Source organism: Hemiscyllium ocellatum, chromosome 1, assembly GCF_020745735.1.
Source record: "Hemiscyllium ocellatum isolate sHemOce1 chromosome 1, sHemOce1.pat.X.cur, whole genome shotgun sequence".
NCBI classification, from domain to species: Eukaryota; Metazoa; Chordata; class Chondrichthyes; order Orectolobiformes; family Hemiscylliidae; genus Hemiscyllium; species Hemiscyllium ocellatum.
The window spans coordinates 148,156,965-148,177,780 of NC_083401.1; the positions used below are offsets into that span (position 1 = coordinate 148,156,965).

A 20,816-nucleotide genomic window follows, 5' to 3' on the forward strand; every position below is an offset into this window, starting at 1 on the left:
TGCACTTTCTCCCTATTCCTTGCCTCTCTGTCACGTGGTACTGGCAACAACCCAGAGATGATGACTCTGTCCATCCTAGCTTTTAGCTTCCAGCCTAACTCCCTGAGCTCCTGAATGACCTCCCCACTCCTCCTCCTACCTATGTCATTGGTGCCAATGTGCACCACGACTTCTGGCTGCACACCCTCCCCCTTAAGGATTCTGAAGACACAGTCCGAGACGTCTCGGACCCTGGCACCCGGGAGGCAACAAACCATCCGAGAGTCTCGCCCATGTCCACAGAACCATCTGTCTGTCCCTCTAACTATAGAGTCTCCTATAACCAGCATTCTCCTCCTTTCCCCCTTTCCCTTCTGAGCCTCAGAGCCGGACCTCGTGGCAGAGACCCGGTCACTGCAGCTTACCCCTTCTAGGCCGTCCCCCCCAACAGTATCCAAAATGGTATACTTATTGTTGAGGGGAACGACCACAGGGGATCCCTGCACTGCCTGCTTCTCCCCCCTTCCCACCTCTAACTGTTACCCAGCTACCTCTGTTCTCTGGCGTAACTATGTCCCTGTAGCTTCTATCACCTCTCAGCCTCTCGAATAATCCTCAGTTCATCCAACTCCAGCTCCAGTTCCCTAACGCAGTCTGTGAGGAGCTGGAGCTGGCTGCACTTTCTGCAGGTGAAGTCGGCAGGAGCATCGGTGGTCACCCCTACCTCAAACATCCTGCAGGAGGAACATTCCACTGCCTGCACTGCCATAACTCTACACTTAGTCTCCAAAACAAGAACACTAAGTAACTTACCTGTTCAGCCGAATGAGTCCTTTTTTTTAGGTTAGAGGAGGAGGGAGGGTGGGAGACACTACACGTGTAGTGTCTCGGGTTCCTTTTCCACTCAAACTTCTTTCCTTCCCAGAAGCCTCTGTTGATGACTTCCGGGTTCCCGCTCCCAGTTGAAAAAAAACCACAGACTGCGAAAAGAATAACGTTAATTTAAACTGGTCTCCGCTTACCTTCCATCTCCCCTCTCTGTGCACCCGCTGAAGCACCATGTGCTTCCTTTGTTTGTTCTTCTCCCTTTTAAAACTGCTGTTGTTTTGACTTTTTTCCCAAAGTTCCAAAACAATACAACAGCATATAAAACCGTAATTGCTTCTCCTGGAATTTGAGGAAATCGCCTCCAACACCTAAAATACCTCAAAAAAGGAGCAGCTCTTACAGCCAGAAACTTTCCCGTCCTCCATCGACATTGCTTTCTGGAGGACCAACATTAACTCTACTTATATTCTTCCTTTTTAGATACCTTTCTTATCTCTTACTCTCTGTGATTACATTTCCAGCTAACTTCCTCTCATACAGTAATTTATTTCTTCTGATTATTCCTTGACATTTTTTTGCCATTCTTTAAATTCTGGCCAATTATCTAACTTGCCACTGACCCATGTGCAATTATGTCTTTTTCAATTATGACTATTCTGAAATATCCCCAAAATATCTGTCACTGTGTCTCTAATGATTTATTTCCTAACCCAGTATACCAGTTCACTTCAGCTAGTTTAGCTTTCATGTCTACATGATGGCTTTTATTTAAGTTTGAAATACTAGTGTTCTCTAGGCAAAATTGGATGTGAAATTCAATCACATAATGGTCACTGCCACCTAGGGGTGCTGTTATTCTAAGGTCAATAATTAATACTATCTCATTGCATAATACCAAGTTTAATATAGCCATCTCCCTGGTTGGTCCCATAATATGCTGCTGTGAGAAACTAACTCAAAAGCATCCTGTGAACTCTGTTTAGGCTATTGTTGCCAGTCTGATTTTTCCACTTTATATGATGATTAAAACCATTCAAGGTTATTGGTGTCCTTTGATCAGAAGCACTCAATATTTATTATATCCTTCATCTTACATTGTTACTGTGAAGGTACTTACAGACCACACTCCCACTTCTTTCCCTACTATTCCTCATCACCAAACTGATTGTATATCCTGATCATCTCCAACCATTGCACAAATGCCATCCTTAATTGAAAGTACTACCTGTTCACCTGTACCCAGCTTTCTCTTTCTTTCAGATTGTTTACTTTGTTTAGAATGCTACATAGATGCTACACACAGAGTCCACAATTTTTTTGGTAGAGGGAAAAAGAAGCAACTGCACAGGAGGGGTGTGCCACCATCAGCTCCAAATGCTCCTCCATAACTTTGTAGCACCTTCACGCATCTCATTTATCTAGCTCAACAGAAATAATGTAAATCTGTGGCTACCTTCAATGGAATAATGTCTGATTACCTTGAGATCCAAAAATATATGGGAATGTCAGCAGACTTGAAGCCCAATGCACTTACTTCAATGAAGTTGAAGGTCCAAATAAAGAGAATGTAGGTTCAAATATTGAGAAGTTATTAAGCAAAGGCGTCATTTTCTTTTTGTTCAAGGAATAAAGGCAAATGAATTAGGAGCATGTTTGGGTCATTGGCAGCTCACACCTGTTCCTCTATTAGGAAAATGATGACTGATCTGATTGCAAACTCAATTCCACATTTCCACCTACCCTTGATAACCTATTTGTTGCCAACAATCTATTTGCTTTTCTCTTAAAATTTTCAATGACTTTGCTTCCCTTGGTTTTTTTCAGAAGAGAGTTCACTCACGATCCTTTGAGTGGGAGGTGGTTATCTCGTTTCTGTCTAAAATGGGTGACCCTTAGTTCTTGCATGCCACATAAAAGAGAATGACTCACCAAATCCACCCTGTCAGAAACTTGTATGATTCAATCAAGTCATCTCACACTCATGTGAATTCCAGTAGCTACGAGCCTCGCCTGTCCCAAATTTTGCTCACAAAATAACCTGCCCATTCCTGGTATTAATCTAGCAAACATTCTCTAAATTGCTTTCTTTACATTTACATCTTTCCTAAAACAATGAGACCAATATTGTACACAGTACTCCTAATATGACCTCATCAGTATCCTGTGTAACTTCCAACTTCTGTCTTCAATTCCCTTTGGAATTGAATTAATGTTAAACACAAAACATTTGAAGTAAATCCATTAACCAACAAAGAATTTGCCTTGCCTAGGAAATTCCCTTGGAGAAAGTAAGGACTGCAGATGCTGGAGATTGGAGTTGAAAAGTGTAGTGCTGGAAAAGCGCAGCAGGCCAGGCAGCTTCTGAGGAGCAGGAGAATCGACATTTCGGGCATAAGCCATTTAGGAAGAAGGGCTTATGCCCGAAACATCGATTCTCCTGCTCCTCGGATGCTGCCTGGCCTGCTGCGCTTTTCCTAGAAAATTCCCTTACCAAATGCTGACTTGTTTAAACAGCAAATAAGCTATCATTGTTTTATAATGTGCCCTGGGTGTCAATATAGGTAAGCCGTCACATTTGGATATTGAGTAATTAACAATTTTTAGTAAACAAAAGAATACATTGCTAATGATGATTCATCGGTCAAAGAGAGAAACTGTGGACTGGTTCTGTTTTGCTAAATCATGAAAGATGATGTGCTATAATTTTCACTCATGTTGTTATTTATGCATTTATATGCATATGTAACTAGATTAGGGATTCTGATATACTTTTAACCAGAAATTTAGTTAACTCATCTAATCCTACTGTTTTGCAGAGTGTGGAGGCTGTGACCTGGAAATAAAAAATGGACAATCCTTGGTGGCTTTGGACAGGCAGTGGCACCTGGGCTGTTTTAAGTGTCACACTTGTGGGAAAGCCCTATCTGCTGAGTATATCTGCAAGTAGGTACAGTTTGATTTAATGATGTAAGAATGATAAAAACAATTTTAAAAGTTCATTCCTGTTGATGAGGGAAGGGGCAGCGGGGAGTGGAAAACTGGTGGTATCAAATTGACTACTTGTGACACATTACGGCCATCCAATTTTCCATTTCCTTGAGAAGGAAATTACCAAGGTAAGTGACAGGTGATCAATCATTTGCATGAGTTTCCAGTTGCTGCCAAAGTTGAAACTTACCTCAAATTTAAGCTAGATATTATGGATGCTGAAATAAGAACAAAGTGCTGGAGAAATTTACCAGGTATGGCAGCATGTGTGGACAGAGAAAACATTGATGTTTTGAATCTGATTTAACTCTTCTTCATAACTGACTCTGAAGAACTGAAACCACTTCTGAAGAGTCATGCCAGGTCTGAAATGTTAACACTTTTATTCTTTATGGATGCCACTAGGCCTCTGAATTTCTCCAGCATTTCCTATTTTCATTTTTGTAAGTTTCTTCTGTGTCTTTAGTAACTACAAACTACAGTCTAGATTTAAGCCAGACAGTCTGGACTTTGACAGAGATCGGGTGATTTCGGATAATTGGTGATTTAGTATGCTTTTAATAAATCTTTAACTTCTGTGCTATCTCCAGGAATAGTGGGTTTTTGATTTATAGCAAGCTGTTCCAGTGATACATAGCAACTCATGTGTTTGCATGTGTTTCTTCCAACTTCCTGCTTGTAACCTGATTTAGAGAATGACAAAACCTTGTAGAAACTGTGGACAGCAACATAGATATTTTTGGATACCATTTGTCATTTTCTCCAGGAGCTTTGAGAGCAATTATCAATGAAAAAGGCCCCCTGTCTGCCAACAACTATAAGATTGGCTCCCAGGTAGCTCAACAGCTTGGGAATGTGAAAAACCAAAAAACTGCAGATGCTGGAAATCCAAAACAACATCAGAAATTTCTGGTAAAACTCATCAGGTCAGGTGGCATCTATGGAGATTAAGCAGATTTAACATTCAGTGACACAGAGTTTTTCCAGCATTTCTGATTTTTTTGGGAGTATGAAAGTTTGACAGAAGTAATCAGACCTGCACGAAGGAAGTATTTCTCATCTGCAGTAAACAAAGTCTCAAGCCTGATGATAAATAACTTATTTCCTCTCAGGTTAGTGTAAACTGTGACATTTAATACATCAGAGATATTTAGGAGTGTGAACCAATCGCCTGTGCCCCTTCCTGCACACAAGTGAAAGTAACTGGAGAAGGAAGATTGAGAGCAAATCCTATGGATAGGAATGATAGAACCATCTTCTTAGTCTTTCCCTCCACCCACAACATTCATTTCTTTTTGTGGTTTCCTTTATGCATGTGGGAAAGGCTGATTTGTAAATGGGTTAGACTTGTATTGAAGAGAGTTATATGTTGATGGTTCATAATTATTTATCAATAATTAGAATGTTGTTATTTGTAAAAGAATAGAAATTCGTGTTAAGTTTAAGAATTTGGTCTGTGCTTTCTGTCAAGCTGTGTCTAAAAGACAGGTAAATTGGTGATTTAGTATGTTTTTAATAAATCTTTAACTTCGGTGCTATCTCCAGGAATCTCCAGGTTTTTGATTTATAGCAAACTGTTCCAGTGAGACATAGCAACTCATGTGTTTGGATGTGTTGCTGTCAGAGAACCAATGAAGGGTATTTAAACTATTCAAGCAAAGCCGACTGACATTTAAAAATGGTATCAGGATCTGTATGGCTATCAGCTGCTGTTGGGATTGCTCCAGGCTCCTCATCCCCACTATATGATTGACAGGTCCCAGGTCTTCTGTGAGTAATTGCATTTGGACAGTTACCTTCAGCCTGCTGGACAATACCACTCACTTCCACATCCAACAGAAGAATCTGTGGTATGTGTACCTTCCATGAAGAAAATTCCCCTTTAAGGACTCCATGGGTTATGTGTATATAATTTTGTGACAATTCCTGGCAGTTAGTCTGCTTTTGTCTGCACACATCACGTGTAAACCAGCACATTTGGTACAGTATGAACAGAAATTGCTGAAGAAACTCAATAGCATCAGGGTTTGGTGTAATGTTTGCTTTATAACTTGTAATCTATTTTCCTGTTTAAATAACATGACATGGTTGAAGGGCACAGGAAAATATCATGCTAATTAAGTGATCGTGCTTGACTTGTTAGTAAGCCAGTTAGTTTACAAGTGAAGCACATGGTTGTTACTTTTAAATACTGTTAAAATATATGTGACAACCCACAAGGTCTTTGTTCATCGCAATATTAGAGAGTGTTGAAAACATAACTTTCTGGCAAGCAGACACATTCCTATCAAGAGGCCAGCTTAATTCACTCCAGAACGGCAAGGTATCAGAGTGTGTGCTGGATTGATAGCAAGCAAGAGCACAGCAGTTCAGGAAGCATCCAAGGTGCAGCAAAATCGACGTTTCAGGCAAAAGCCCTTCATCAGGAATGAAGGGCTTTTGCCCGACACGTCGATTTTGCTGCACTTTGGATGCTGCCTGAACTGCTGTGCTCTTCCAGCACCACTAATCCAGAATCTGGTTTCCAGCATCTGCAGTCATTGTTTTTACCTACCTGATAGCGAGCAGGGCAAGGACAAATGCATTGCTGGAATATCCGCAAAATTCCCAGCTTTAAATTGGGATACAGCAGATCACATAACGGAGTTCAAACTAATTAAACAGCTTTCAAAGCAGTGGTGTTTAGATTTAGGTATGTTTGATGCAGAAAAGGAAGTAATGAAGAGTTGTTTAGCAATCACGACTAAAGGTCAAACCAGACTATATATGTTGAGATAGCCAAAGAACTAGAAGATCCCGAAAAGAAAAAGACCACAACAGAAACAAATTCAGACTGAGATTAAACTTCTATATTTGTCTGCTAGAATTCATGTGACTACCCAATGCATGGCTGCATGTGAGCAGTTGCAGAGGAAAGGTGGGGGAACTAGCAAGCCCTATTGTTGTTTTGGTGATCACATCCAACTCTGTGAAAGGTTGGCAGAAAAATATGTTGGACAAACTAAAGGTTTGTAAGAGCCAAAATGCTACTGAAGGTTCGATGTAAGTGTTGTAGGTTGACAAACCTTATAAGTCCTAAATACAAACTCAGTCACCAGACACCCAAATATAGCAAGGCTTGGGGGGGGGGCGTGTGGCTTTCTGCATGTATCAAGGAAATGCCCTGCTTCTGGTTAAATTTGCAAGATGTAGCGGAAAAGGCCATTGGCAAATGCAGTGTATTTAAAGCAAAGTCTGCTATAGGTACAAAGAGCCATGTACTGAATTAAACTGAATGCGCATGAGGAGTATCTTCAGTTACAGTTAAGACTGTCTGGTATCCCGCGAGGGGTCTACACATGAAGTGATCACCAAACCAGAATTTGACAATGTTCACAAGACAAGAGTGGTGAATGCATGTTTTACACTGTCATCACACTGCACAAATGTTTTTAAAATGTTTCAAATCATCTTCCCCAGCCAACCATGAATAGTCATCTTTTTTTCTGAGATTGACACGGGCAAGTACTGATATATTAATGATGTGAATTCTACAAACATGGGAAAGCATGAGGAAACCTATGAATGTGAAGCTTTCAGCTTACAATAGGTTAAATAATTCTATGTGCAGGACCATTGGACTTCAGGCACAGTCAGTTAGGGAGATAGCCAATAGCCAAGTGGTATTATCGCTGGATAGTTCATTCAGAAGGCCAAAGTCATGTTCTGGGCACCTGGATTCAAATCCCACCATGGCAGAGTTCAATAAAATCTGCAGTTAAGAATCTGATGATGATGATGAATCCATTGCTGATTGTCAGAAAAACGCATCTGGTTCACTAATAGCTTTTAGGGAGGGAAACTACTATCCTTACCCAGCCTGGCCTACATGTGACTACAGACTCTCAGAAATGTAGTTGACTGTTAATTTTCAAGATTAGAGTGGTGCTGGAAAAGCACAGCAGGTCAGGCAGCATCCAAAGAGCAGGAAAAGTCGACGTTTTGGGCAAAAACTGTTGAAGGGCTTATGCCCGAAATGTCGATTTTTTTCCTGCTCCTCGGATGCTGCCTGACCTGCAGTGCTTTTCCAGCACCACTGTCATCTTGACTCTGATCTCCAGCATGTGCAGTACCCACTTCTGCCTAATTGACTGTTAATTGCCCTAGGGACGGGCAATAAATGTGGTCCTAGCCAGCAACACCCTCCTCTTGTGAATAATATTCTACATCTTAGTACCAGCAACTGGAGACATGTTAAGTCATAAAATGCTGACTTATTCATTGTCCATGGAATCAGTCAGATATTGGAAAGACAACAGGATCTGCAATAGATTATTCAAGAATGCAGAACTGAATATGTAAGCAGAACTGAAAACTCCTCTATCCTTTGTATTAATGGAGCTAAAATCTTATTATAAAGATAAAATTTTGTGGCTGCTGGAAATCTGAAACAAATTCAAAGAATGTGGGAGAAACTCAACAGGTTTGGCAGTATCTGTGTAGAATGAAGAGGAGTCATACTGGACTTGAAATATTAATTCTGTCTACTGATATTGCCAGACTTGCTGAGTCTGTCCAGCATTCTCTGTGCTTGTTTGAGCTAAAATCTTAGTTCTCTGCTATGGAGAGAAAAATGAAAGTTCAATGAGAAAAGGCTATTCTCCCTCCTGAGCATAAATCCAAGCTTGAGAATATTGGGTGATACCAAAATTGGCGGTATAATGGACAATGAAGAAGGTTATCTAAGAGTACAATGGGATCTTGATCAACTGGGCCAGAGGGCTAAGGGATGGCAGATGGAATTTGTGATAGAATCATAGAATTTTTACAGTGTGGAAACAGGTCATTTGATCCAACAAGTTCACACCGACCATCTGAAGATTAACCCACCCAGATCTATTCCCCTACCCTATTATTCTACATTGCTCCTGACTAATGCACCTAACCTGCACATCTTGGGGCAGTGAGAGGAAACCCATGCAAACACAGGGAGAATGTGCAAACTCCACACAGATAAATTAATTCAGTTAAATATGAGATGTTACATTTTGGTAAGGTATGCAATTGCAGGATTTGCACAGTTATTGGTAGGACTCTAGGAAATATTGTTGAACAGAGAGATCTAAAGGTGTAGGTATATAGTTCCTCGAAAGTGTAGTCACAAGTAGACAGCGTGAAGTAGGCATTTGGTATGTTTACCTTCATCGGTCAGAGCATTGAGTACAGGAATTGAGACATCATGTTACAACTGTACAGGATATTGGTGCGGCCATGTTTGGAGTACTGCGTACAATTCTGGTTGTCCTCCCACAAGAAGGATGTTATTAAATGGGAAAGGTGCAAAAATGATTTACAAAGATATTACCGAGATCGAAGGATTTGAGTTATGAGGATCGGATGGGACAGTGTGGGAGGCTGACACTTATAAAATCATGAGGGGCATAGATAAGATGAATAACCTAGGTCTTTTCCCTAGGGTAGTGAAGGTGAAAACTAGTGGGCATAGGTTTAAGCTGAGGTGGGAAATATTTAAAAGAAACCCAAGGGGCAACATTTTCACAAAGACCGTGGGGCATAAATGGAATGAGCTGCCAGAGGAAGTGAAAGAGGCAGTTACAATTGAAATGTTTAGAAGGTACATGGATAGGAAAGGCTTAGAGGGATATGGGCCAAATACAGGCAAATGGGACAAGTTCAGTTTAGGACACCTGCTCGACATGGACGAGTTGTGCCGAAGGGCCTGTTGCCATGCTATATGGCTGTGTGACTCTACTATCTTCAAGATGGTGGCATCTTTATTGGATACCTCTGTTCAGTTCACAAAGATGAATGAAGTGCTGGTAAAGAAAGGAAGGCCACAAGCTGAATGATGATCCCGTGTCATCCATCCAATGAAACGATTGCCAATTTAGAGTAAGATTTGGAGCGACTTAACAAATAAGACAGAACAAGCCCAGAATGAGCAGCTACAGCCCAGAAATGTCAGCACGGGGTCGAAGCAATGATGGAGAAGTTGATGATTCTACAGTAAAAGAGGGAAATGCACAAGGAGCTGCACATAATTTGAGAGACAGTGCTTTGAGAAATAAATGATGATAAATAAGTGAAGGAATTCAAGCAGGCCACAAAGGAAACCAAACAACAAGCAGCAAGTGGAACAAGTCTGGGCTTCAGATAACGTATAAAGAAAAAATTGTGGAGACTAAACAGTTGTTAGAGCAGGATATTAAGAAAACTAAACTGGAAAGAAGGCTAAAGCTTTCATAAGATTAGAAGAATCCAGGATTTAAAACCAGAAGCTTCAAAATGAGTTGGAAACTGTTAGGAACAAAGCCATGAATGTGAAAAAAAATCTGTACCACTTTGAAGAACAAAATCAATCAGTTGTTAATCTGGAACAATGCATGACTGCAATGCATCAGGGTAAGCAAATTCTGGAAACAGCAGCTGCTCATGAAAGGGAAAAAAAGGCAGAATCTCCAAACTCACCATTCCAAAATCTGGACTATCAGTAAAATACCTACATCTTGCTCATGGTCTCAATTGTTATTGTAAATAGTTTTAAAACAAATCTTTCAGAAGGAGGGAAATGTATGTTGCCTTAAAGAGAATTCATCTTTAAATTCCACATGCTGTGTGTATGGAATGCCCCAACATTCCCTGGCAGTTAGTTTGCTTTGAGACTGCAGGCTGCACACCAGTTGGTTTGGTGTAATGTCCTTTTCCTAACCTTTCCTGCTCTTTACTGCTTTAACAGAACAAATCTATAGAATTAATCAATCCCTGAGAAACAGTGGATCATTAGATCATTACTTTTGCCATGACATAACCCTTGTTTTTATGATAAAATTACACCCACATTGTATCTAACTTAATATTCAGTGAAGCTAACATAAAGGGGATTCAGATTAGAAAAAAAGAGTAGTGTTTGAATACAGTATGTATTTCATCAAGCTTTAGACTTTTAAACCATAACACCTAAGAAAAAGAAGTCAATGGAAAAATTTAGGAAAGTATTTTAAAATAGAGGTAATAAAGCACACTTTTCTTATTTCCACATTTATAAGAAGCTGGTAAAGAATAAATTATGCAAAAAGACAATCATTAAAATATGGGAATAACATATACGTTTTATGTTGGTGCTTCATTGCTGTGGGTCAGTGACTTAGAGTCATAGAGATGTACAGCATGGAAACAGACCCTTCAGTCAAACCCATGCATGCCGACCAGATAGCCAAACCCAATCTAGCCCTACCTGCCAGCACCCGGCCCATACCCCTCCAAACCCTTCCTATTCATATACCCATCCAAATGCCTCTTAAATGTTGCAATTTTACCAGCCTCCACTACTTCCTTTGGCAGCTCAGTACATACACGTACCACTCTCTGTGTGAAAAGGTTGCCCCTTAGGTCTCTTTTATATCTTTCCCCTCTCACCCTAAACCTATGCCCTCTAGTTCTGGACTCCCTGACTCCAGGAAAAAGACTTTGCCTATTTACCCTATCCATGTCCCTCATAATTTTGTAAACCTTTATAAGGTCACCCCTCAGTCTCCGACACTCCAGAGAAAACAGCCCCAGCCTGTTCAGCTTCTCCCTGTAGCTCAAATCCTTCAACCTTGGCAACATCCTTGTAAATCTTTTCTGAACCCTTTCAAGTTTCACAACGTCTTTCTGATAGGAAGGAGACCAGAATTGCTCGCAATATTCCAACAGTAGCCTAACCAATGTCCTGTACAGGCGCAACATGACCTCCCAACTCCTGTCCTCAATACTCTGACCAATAAAGGAAAGCATACCAAACGCCGCCTTCACTATCCTATCTACCTACAACTCCACTTTCAAGGAGCTATGAACCTGCACTCCAAGGTCTCTTTGTTCAGCAACACTCCCTAGGAACTTACCATTAAGTGTATAAGTCCTGCCAAGATTTGCTTTTCCAAAATGCAACTGCTTGCATTTATCTAAATTAAACTCCATCTGCCTCTTCTCAGCCTGTTGGCCCATCTGGTCAAAATCCTGTTGTAATCTGAGGTAACCATCTTCGCTTTCCACTACCCCTCCAATTTTGGTGTCATCTGCAAACTTACTAACTGTACCTCTTATGCTCGCATCCAAATCATTTATGTAAATGACAAAAAGTAGAGGACCCAGCACCAATCCTTGTGACACTCCACTGGTCACAGGCCTCCGCTCTGAAAAACAACCCTCCCACCACCACCCTCTGTCTACTATTTTACTGGACTATCAGTAAAATACCTATACCTTGCTCATGGTCTCAATTGTTATTGTAAATAGTTTTAAAACAAATCTTTCAGAAGGAGGGAAATGTTGTATTTGAGGCTTGCCTTAAAGAGAATTCATCTTTAAATACTCCACATGCTGTGTGTATGGAATGCCCCAACATTCCCTGGCAGTTAGTTTGCTTTGAGACTGCAGGCTGCACACCAGTTGGTTTGGTGTAATGTCCTTTTCCTAACCTTTCCTGCCTTTACTGCTTTAACAGAACAAATCTTTAGAATTAATCAATCCCTGAGAAACAGTGGATCATTAGATCATTACTTTTGCCATGACATAACCCTTGTTTTTATGATAAAATTACACCCACATTGTATCTAACTTAATATTCAGTGAAGCTAACATAAAGGGGATTCAGATTAGAAAAAAAGAGTAGTGTTTGAATACGGTATGTATTTCATCAAGCTTTAGACTTTTAAACCATAACACCTAAGAAAAAGAATTCAATGGAAAAATTTAGGAAAGTGTTTTAAAATAGAGGTAATAAAGCACACTTTTCCTTTGAGCCAGTTCTGTATCCAAAAGGCTATTTCTCCCTGTATTCTACGACATCTAATCTTGCTAATCAGTCTCTCATGGGGAACCTCGTCGAACGCCTTACTGAAGTCCATATAGATCACATCTACTACTCTGCCCTCATCAATCTTCTTTGGTATTTCTTCAAAAAACTCAATCAAGCTTGTGAGATATGATTTTCCATGCACAAAGCCATGTTGACTATCCCTAATCAGTCCTTGCCTTTCAAAATATATGTACATCCTGTCCCTCAGGATTACCTCCAACAACTTGCCCACCACCGAAGTCAGGCTCACTGGTCTATAGTTCCCTGGCTTGTCCTTACCACCCTTCTTAAACAGTGGCACCATGTTTGCCAACCTCCAGTCTTTTGGCACCTCACCTGAGACTATCAATGATACAAATATCTCAGCAAGAGGCCCAGCAATCACTTCTCTAGCTTCCCACAGAGTTCTTGGGTACACCTGATCAGGTCCTGGGGATTTATCCACCTTTGCCCAATTCAAGACATCCAGCACTTCCTCCTCTGTCATCTGGACATTTTGCAAGATGTCACCATCTATTTCCCTACAGTCTATATCTTCCATATCCTTTTCCACAGTAAATACTGATGCAAAATATTCATTTTGTTTCTCCCCCATTTTCTGTGGCTCCACACAATGGCCGCCTTGCTGATCTTTGAGGGGCCCTATTCTCTCCCTAGTTACCTTTTTGTGCTTAATGTATTTATAAAAACCCTTTGGATTCTCCTTAACTGTATTTGCCAAAGCTATCTCATGGCCCCTTTTTGCCCTCCTGATTTCCCTCTTAAGTACGCTCCTACTGCCTTTATACTATTCTAAGGATTCACTCAATCTATCCTGTCTATACCTTACACATGCTTCCTTTTTCTTAACCAAACCCTCAATATATTTAGTCATCCAGCATCTCCTATACCTACCAGCCTTTCCTTTCACCCTCACAGGAATATAATTTTTCTGGATTCTCATTATCTCATTTCTGAAGGCTTCCCATTTTCCTGCCGGCCCTTTACCTGCGAACATCTGCCCCCAATCAGCTTTCGAAAGTTCATGCCTAATACCGTCAAAATTGGCCTTTCTCCAATTTAGAACTTCAAATTTTAAATCTGGTCTATCCTCTTCCATCACTATTTTAAATCGAGTGGAATTATGGTCGCTGGCCCCAAAGTGCTTCCCCCACTGACACCTCAGTCACCTGCCCTACCTTATTTCCCAAGAGTAGGTCAACTTTTGCACCTTCTCTAGTAGGTACCTCCACATACTGAATCAGAAAATTGCAGTGAATCACTTTGGAACAAAATTATGCTGGGATAAAATTAAACCTATGTGGGGATCTAGGTATCAGTGCAAAAGCAGGTTGCATTTTGCTATCAGATTCCCACTCCTTACATTGCTTCAGTGTCATTTTAACTTTTAATAAAGTTACAGAGCACTATAATCAAATACTGTGCATTGTGCTCAGCAACTTTATAGTATTTGTATTATATAAATGATTGATGTCTAAATAGTGCAGTTGAATTAGTTATGAGTCTTAATTAGCTGGCTGGGAATTGAACCTGAAATATCTGTTCTGCTGAAGCTTTTGTGTCTCTCACAGAACCGTGCTTGGATTACTATTTGTGACAAAAGTCAAGTGACAGTCTGATTATTTTGCAATTTACATTTTGTTTATTTGATGAATTTTCTTGGATAGTTAATAAAGTGTCCTCTTTTGCAGAATGGACAGGAAATTAATTAGAAACACAGTGACCACCACATGTGGAAAGATTGATGAGACATTATTAGTACTAAATGAAATGATAGGTTATGATCTAATTTGGATACTTCCCTGAGATAATATTCAAAGCAACAGTTCTTTCAAGAGTGAGCAAGTGAGTGTTAGAGAGAGTAAACTAATATGTGGGATGGGAGATCCCCCCCCCAGCCAACCCCAATTTTAAACTCAATATCGCAGCGACTTTCGATCCTTCAGACAGAGTTGCAGAAACACTGCTTTAAATCTTTAAACTTTCCAGGTTTAGCAACTGAGCATAGTTCAGCTTGTAAGTATTATTAAGGTAGGCATTATTGCTGTCTTCATTTTTAGAACATGAACAGACTTTTGATATTTAAGTATATATTGTAACAATAATGTTTCACCAGAACGTTGCAACTGCATGTGTAAATACATGCAGTCTTCTACCCATCAGAAGCTTCCCTCCCCCAACCTCTGTCAAATGAGATAGAAAACAAATTGAGCCATGCAAAACATAATCCCTAGATTCAGCTATAAACCATTCCAGTTCTTGAGAGGAAGTGATGTATTTAGTGATTTAAGTCAAATTGTGCTATGTACAATTGGCTGAAAGTAAAGACAGCAATTCATCAGGTTTTTATCTGAATTATTTGCTGTTCCCTTTCCCATGAAATGCTTATAGATTTTATGCCATTTTTGAGCAAGTAAGTTGAAAATAGTTTTACGTTTAACAAGAGATTTCTGTTAAAATTAAGCAGTATCACTTTAGTATATCTTAAACCAAATATAAAATCTGTAAAATCTTTGACCATCTTGAAGAGACAAGACGGTTGTCTTGGAAAGCATTCCAGGTCTGCAACTCCACGTAAGGGACTAAACAACTAAATCCATCATGGTTGTGAACATTTAAACTATAGTCATTTAGCTTTTCATGCTATTCTGGCAAATCCTGACGAACCTATCCCAAAGTCACTGCATCAGAAGTCAGATCAGTTTTCCTTCGTGTGAATCCAAGGAAAGCGATGGGACCAGATGGAGTACCAGGCTGTGCACTCAGAGCATGCGCAGATCAACTGGCAGAGATCTTCTCTGACATATTCAACCTCTCCCTGCAGTAGGCCATTGTCCCTGCCTGTTTCAAGAGGGACAACATCATTCCTGTGCCTAGGAAGGCTAATGCAACATGTCTCAATTACTACTGCCCAGTGGCCCTAACCTCAGTGATCATGAAGTGTTTTAAAAGGCTGGTCATGGCATGAATCAACTCCAGCCTCCCCACTACTCTTGACCCACTCCAATTTGCCTATCGGACCAGCAGATCCATGTCAGATGTCATATCACTTGCCCTTCACTCCTCCCTAGAACAACTTGACACTAAGAACAGCTACGTAAAGAATCTTACTCATTGACTACAGTTCAGCCTTCAAAACTATTAGACCTGTGAAACTGATTACTAAACTTAATGACCTCGGACTAAGCCCCACTCTCTGCAACTGGGTCCTCCATTTCCTGACCCACAGGCAACAGTCAGTGAAGATTGGGGACAACATTTCATCCTCACTAACACTCAACACTTGAATCCCCCAGGGGTATATACTCAGCACCCTACTGTACTCACTGTATACCCATGACTGCATTGCCAAATATCAGCCATTTACAAGTTTGCTGATGACACCACCATAGTCGGTCGAATCTCGGATGGCGCTGAAACAGACTTCAGATGGGAGGTGGAAGACCTGAAAAAATGGTGCATTGAGAATAACCTAGCTCTGAATGCCAGCAAAATCAAGGAACTCATTATTGACTTTTGGCGGAATGTTACTCATGCTCCCCGACACATTAACAGCACAGAGATGGAATGAGTGGAGAGTGTCAAGCTCCTGAGAGTGATCATCCACAAGAAGCTTTCTTGGACTCTTCATGTAGGCACACTGGTTGCAAAGGCCCAACAATGTCTCTTCTTCCTCAGGCAGCTGAGAAAATGTGGCATGACGGCAAATACCCTTGCCAACCTTGCCATTGAGAGCATTCTGTCTAGATGTATCACTACCCGATATGGCAACTGTACCATTCAAGATTAGAGACGGTCACAAAGTGTGGTGAACTTGGCCCATACAATCACAAAGGCCAACCTCCCATCTGTCGACTCCATCTACCAGGCCCGCTGTCAAGGAAAGGCTGCCAGCATTCTCAAAGATCCATTCCACCTTGGCAATGCTTTCCTACAACGTGTACCATCAGGAAGAAGGTACAGAAGCCTGAACACACACACTAGCCCATTTCAAAACAATTTCTACACTACTGTTGTTAGAATACTGAATGGACTCTCATTCGCCTGTATCTGTGTTTTGTTTTGCTGCTGTTTACCTATTATTTACTTATCTATGCTTTTTAACTATGTGATCTGCCTGTATTGTTCGCAAGACAAGGCTTTTCACTGTGCCTTGGTACCCGTGACAATAAATTCAATTCAATTTAATTCAATTAATGCACATTTATGTAATAGTATTCAGTTTTACATATTCACAGCAAGGGTAGTATTCTGTGGAATCTAGATTGTTAGGGGTGATTTAATCAAAGGTTTTAAAATAATAAGGAAACCGAGAAGGTTAGCAAAGACATCCTACTAATGTTTGAGAAACTTAGAACTAAAGGGCATGTTGTAAATTAGAGTGCAATCAAATGAAAGTATGAAGGAATTATGCATTTAAAGAATATTAAAAAATTGGAATCTGCTTTCACTAATGACAATTCATATATTAATTATTAACTTTAAATCTAAGACATATAATTTTGCTTTCAAAATTATTAAGGGATGATGAACAAACATTAATATGTGTGTTGGCCATTACTTCAATAAATTGTGATGACTAAAACTTGAAGAGTCTCAATGGTCTTCTCTCTTATCTATGTTTCTGCACTTCCTTTCAACATATCTGATTACATTGGTTAACTGCTTGCACTTTAACTCTGATTTTTGCCAGTAATAACCAGTCACCAAATGTTCGAGTTAGTGATTTGGTGACATGTAAAGTCTATATTTCTGTTTGCCTGCACACGAGTCACAATTTGCCATGCCAGTTTGGCAGTTTTCTATTTCAAAGATCATTCAGAAAAATGTTGGCTTATGAGCATGTCAGTAAAATAAATGTATTTGTTGCAAAAACACCTCCATCCTCCAATTGTTAGTTTGAAGAAGTAATCTTTTTTTCAAACAGGATGACAACAGCAAATTGCATTTAATTACTACCTTTATTATTGTAAACATTACAGAGAAGAAATGAATGACTGGCATGAACTGGAATGCAGGGTTGGAGAAATTGTACCACATCAAATTATTTGCTATAGTTATTGAGGAATTCTTCAACTTTTTGCACAGTTACTGCAAATGCCATAATCACAGCTGAAAAGTCACAGCAATTACCAGCCCTGTTGATTGAACGTTAGACCGAAGTGTTGGGCCCATTTTCAAACAGTATGACAATGTTATAAGTTATGTATTAATGTGTCTCACTCATACAGGGATGGGGCTCCTTACTGTGAGGCTGATTACCATTCTCAGTTTGGCATCAAATGTGAGCGCTGCACGAAATTCATTACTGGGAGAGTACTGGAGGTAAGAATTTATACGGTCTTTTTTAACCTTTCATCAACCATCTGCTTTTCCTTCTCAACTTTTCATATTTTTCCTTCCTCCTGTTCTTGCTACACATGCTTGAGTATATCCTATTACTGGACCCAATTTTGCTGGTTTTCAGGTGGACAGTGTATGAATGGGAGGTATTGAGCTGCTATCTTACCTCTGCAAATTGTGTTCTCCATTCTTTAGTGGACATAATGCTCATGGAAACATATGCCTCTCAAATACTGTGACAAATGGAAATAAAATTTAATTATTTGTAATATTGAATGTTGATCACCCTCTTAATAAATTAAAGCTTACGGGCATTCACCTTCACTCTCTACTTGCTTCATTCATGGGGGTGACTTCTCACTGTATCTGGCCCCTTTCACCTCAAATGCACTACTTGCTTCTCTTTGCCTTTAATAATTTAAACGATTAGACCAGATCTCCTATTAGTATAAATTCTGCCAGGAAGCTCACACTCAGTGTTGAGTTTAACTTCAAATATCAATTATTTCAGTCTAAGATGATCCTTGTCACCTATCTCTGCATTTTCTTAAGAGCCAGAGTGTCCTTCCTGAATTGGTTGGTGATCTCACTCCATTTACCTGGCTCCTGAGTTATTCTGGAGGGTGTCCTTTAATGTAGAGAGCACTCTGATTTCTTTCCACACATCTGCTGAGCATTTGCAGCAAGTTTGTTTTTGTTTCTGATTTCCAGCATCTGCATTCTTTCGGTTTTTATTTAGCATAGCCACAGAGTCTGGACATCCAGTCAGACAAAGCATAACTGGGAAGAGCTTTTGCTGGATGCATATGGGAGGATAAGACTACCAGACACAAACAGAAAAAGAGATGAGGAAACCTTGAATTATCCCAGGCCTCAGTTTAGCAATGATCCAAGAATTCAATTAGGTTTATTTAACCCTCTAACTTTTCCTAGGTAATTACTCATCTTAGCTGAGTGAGAACCCTTTGAAGTTGCTGACTGTGACACAGGGGAATTGCCAACTGGAAGTTTCAATTTCCTAGACAATTCCAATAGTTTGCTGCTTCAGCAGTTCTGTGTTCTCCCAAGGAACAACTCCAGTTGCTGCAGTTATTCTAGTCTACAGAATACCAGTTTTGGTTTGTCATCTAGATTTTGTTTGTGACTCTTACACAGTTATATTACTGGCAAGACAGAGAACTACATTAAAAAGAGCAATGCCTGAAGTCCTTTTTGCTAATGTAGTTACCAGACTGACCTGTGATGTTACTGTAGAAGACAGACAGGTTTACATAGTTTCAAATGTTGCCCATGGAAGCAAATAATAATTAAGACAAGAAAATAAAAGAGAGCCATTAGAGAGTCCTGAAGCAATGGTTACAGCAAATTGTTCCTCTCAGCTTCACCTTTATTCAATTTGCCTCGTGCCTTCTCATCTTCTGAAGCTGTTGTCTCCTTTCTGTAGCATGAGTAAATGATGATAGTCCAGTACATGCTCAGTCTTCATACAAGAAACTAGATAGTATTATCAACAAGATATGGGAAATTCCAAAGAGACTTCAATTCAGCACTCAACCAATTTCCATTTGCACACATTTCTGCTTGGAACTATTGAACACCAATTGAAAATTGAAATTATAAGCTTCTTTTCTCGAGTGCCAAGCATAGTTGGACAGATTTCTGGATGTCATCACATGATCTCCTGTTTCAATCACACCATCCTCCTGATATTTGTTTACCACGCAATATTTTGAAAAAAATCATTTATGCTATATGACTATCGCTGGCTAGGTCAGCACTTACTCTCCATCCATGAATTCTTGAATTGAACCACGAATGAGGTTCCAAAGTCTCTCAATCCCCTTTGACCAAAAAGAAAATTCTTCTTATCTCAGTATTAAATGGGTAATCCCTTCTTTTGAAATAAAAATTCCCTAGTTGTAGATTCTCCCACAAGAATAAATATATTTTCTGTCCAATCAAGACGCTTGAGGATCTGGTATGTTTTAATTGAGTTACCTTTAACTCTTCTAACCTCTAATGGATAAAAGTGCAGTTTGTCTAGCATTTTCTTGGAAGACAACCCACACACTTCAGCTAATAGCCCAATACACCAGCTCAGAACTGCTGCCAGTACATTTATATTCTTAAATAAGGAGACCAGTACTGTACACAGTGCTCCAGATGTGGTCTCACTAATACCTTGAACAATTGAAAGACAACCTCCCTACTTTTGAATTGAGTTTAGTATAATTCTTAATTACTTGCTTTGCCTTCATTCTAACCTTTTTGCAATTCATGGACTTAGGCATCTATATCACTGAGCATCTTAGTTTTCTTGCTATAATGAACAGTTTCGTGTTTTACAAAATTATACTCCATTTGCTAGATCTTTGCCATTCACGTACTTAGTTATATCTCATTCTAACTTTCTTATGTCATTTATGCAACTTACTTTTCTTCTGATCTTTATGTCTGGCTGCTCCAATTCAGTTTCTACTCAAGGGTAACCTGAAAGAGATTGGTAGTGAGGGATTTGGTGATGGCTTTGCCATTCAATGCCACATGGAAGTAGTTACATTCTGACTTATTGGAGATGGTCATTGTTAGGCACTTGTGTGGCGCAATTACTGCTTCCACTAAACAGCCTGGATGTTGTCCAGGTATTGTTTCATATGAACATGAACTGCGTTAATATCTAACTGGAGAATAGTACTGAGTATGGTGCAATCATCAGCCAGTGTTCCCACATCTGACGTCGTGATGATAGGAAGGTCATTGGTGAAGCAAAGAACATGGCCAAGCCAAGGACATTATCCTGAGGAATTCCCACAGTCAAGGCTGAGAGGATTAACAAGCA

General features: G+C 39.9%; 1 protein-coding gene across 1 annotated transcript in view; it reads left to right on the plus strand.

The window, feature by feature from the left end:
* ablim2 (actin binding LIM protein family, member 2) overlaps positions 1-20,816 on the plus strand; it is a 393,205-nt gene that overhangs the window by 184,240 nt on the left and 188,149 nt on the right. The window contains exons 5-6 of the mRNA XM_060832673.1: positions 3,624-3,750; positions 17,866-17,959. Of these exons, the coding sequence (XP_060688656.1) occupies positions 3,624-3,750; positions 17,866-17,959 (221 nt within the window). The remainder of the gene's footprint in view (positions 1-3,623; positions 3,751-17,865; positions 17,960-20,816) is intronic.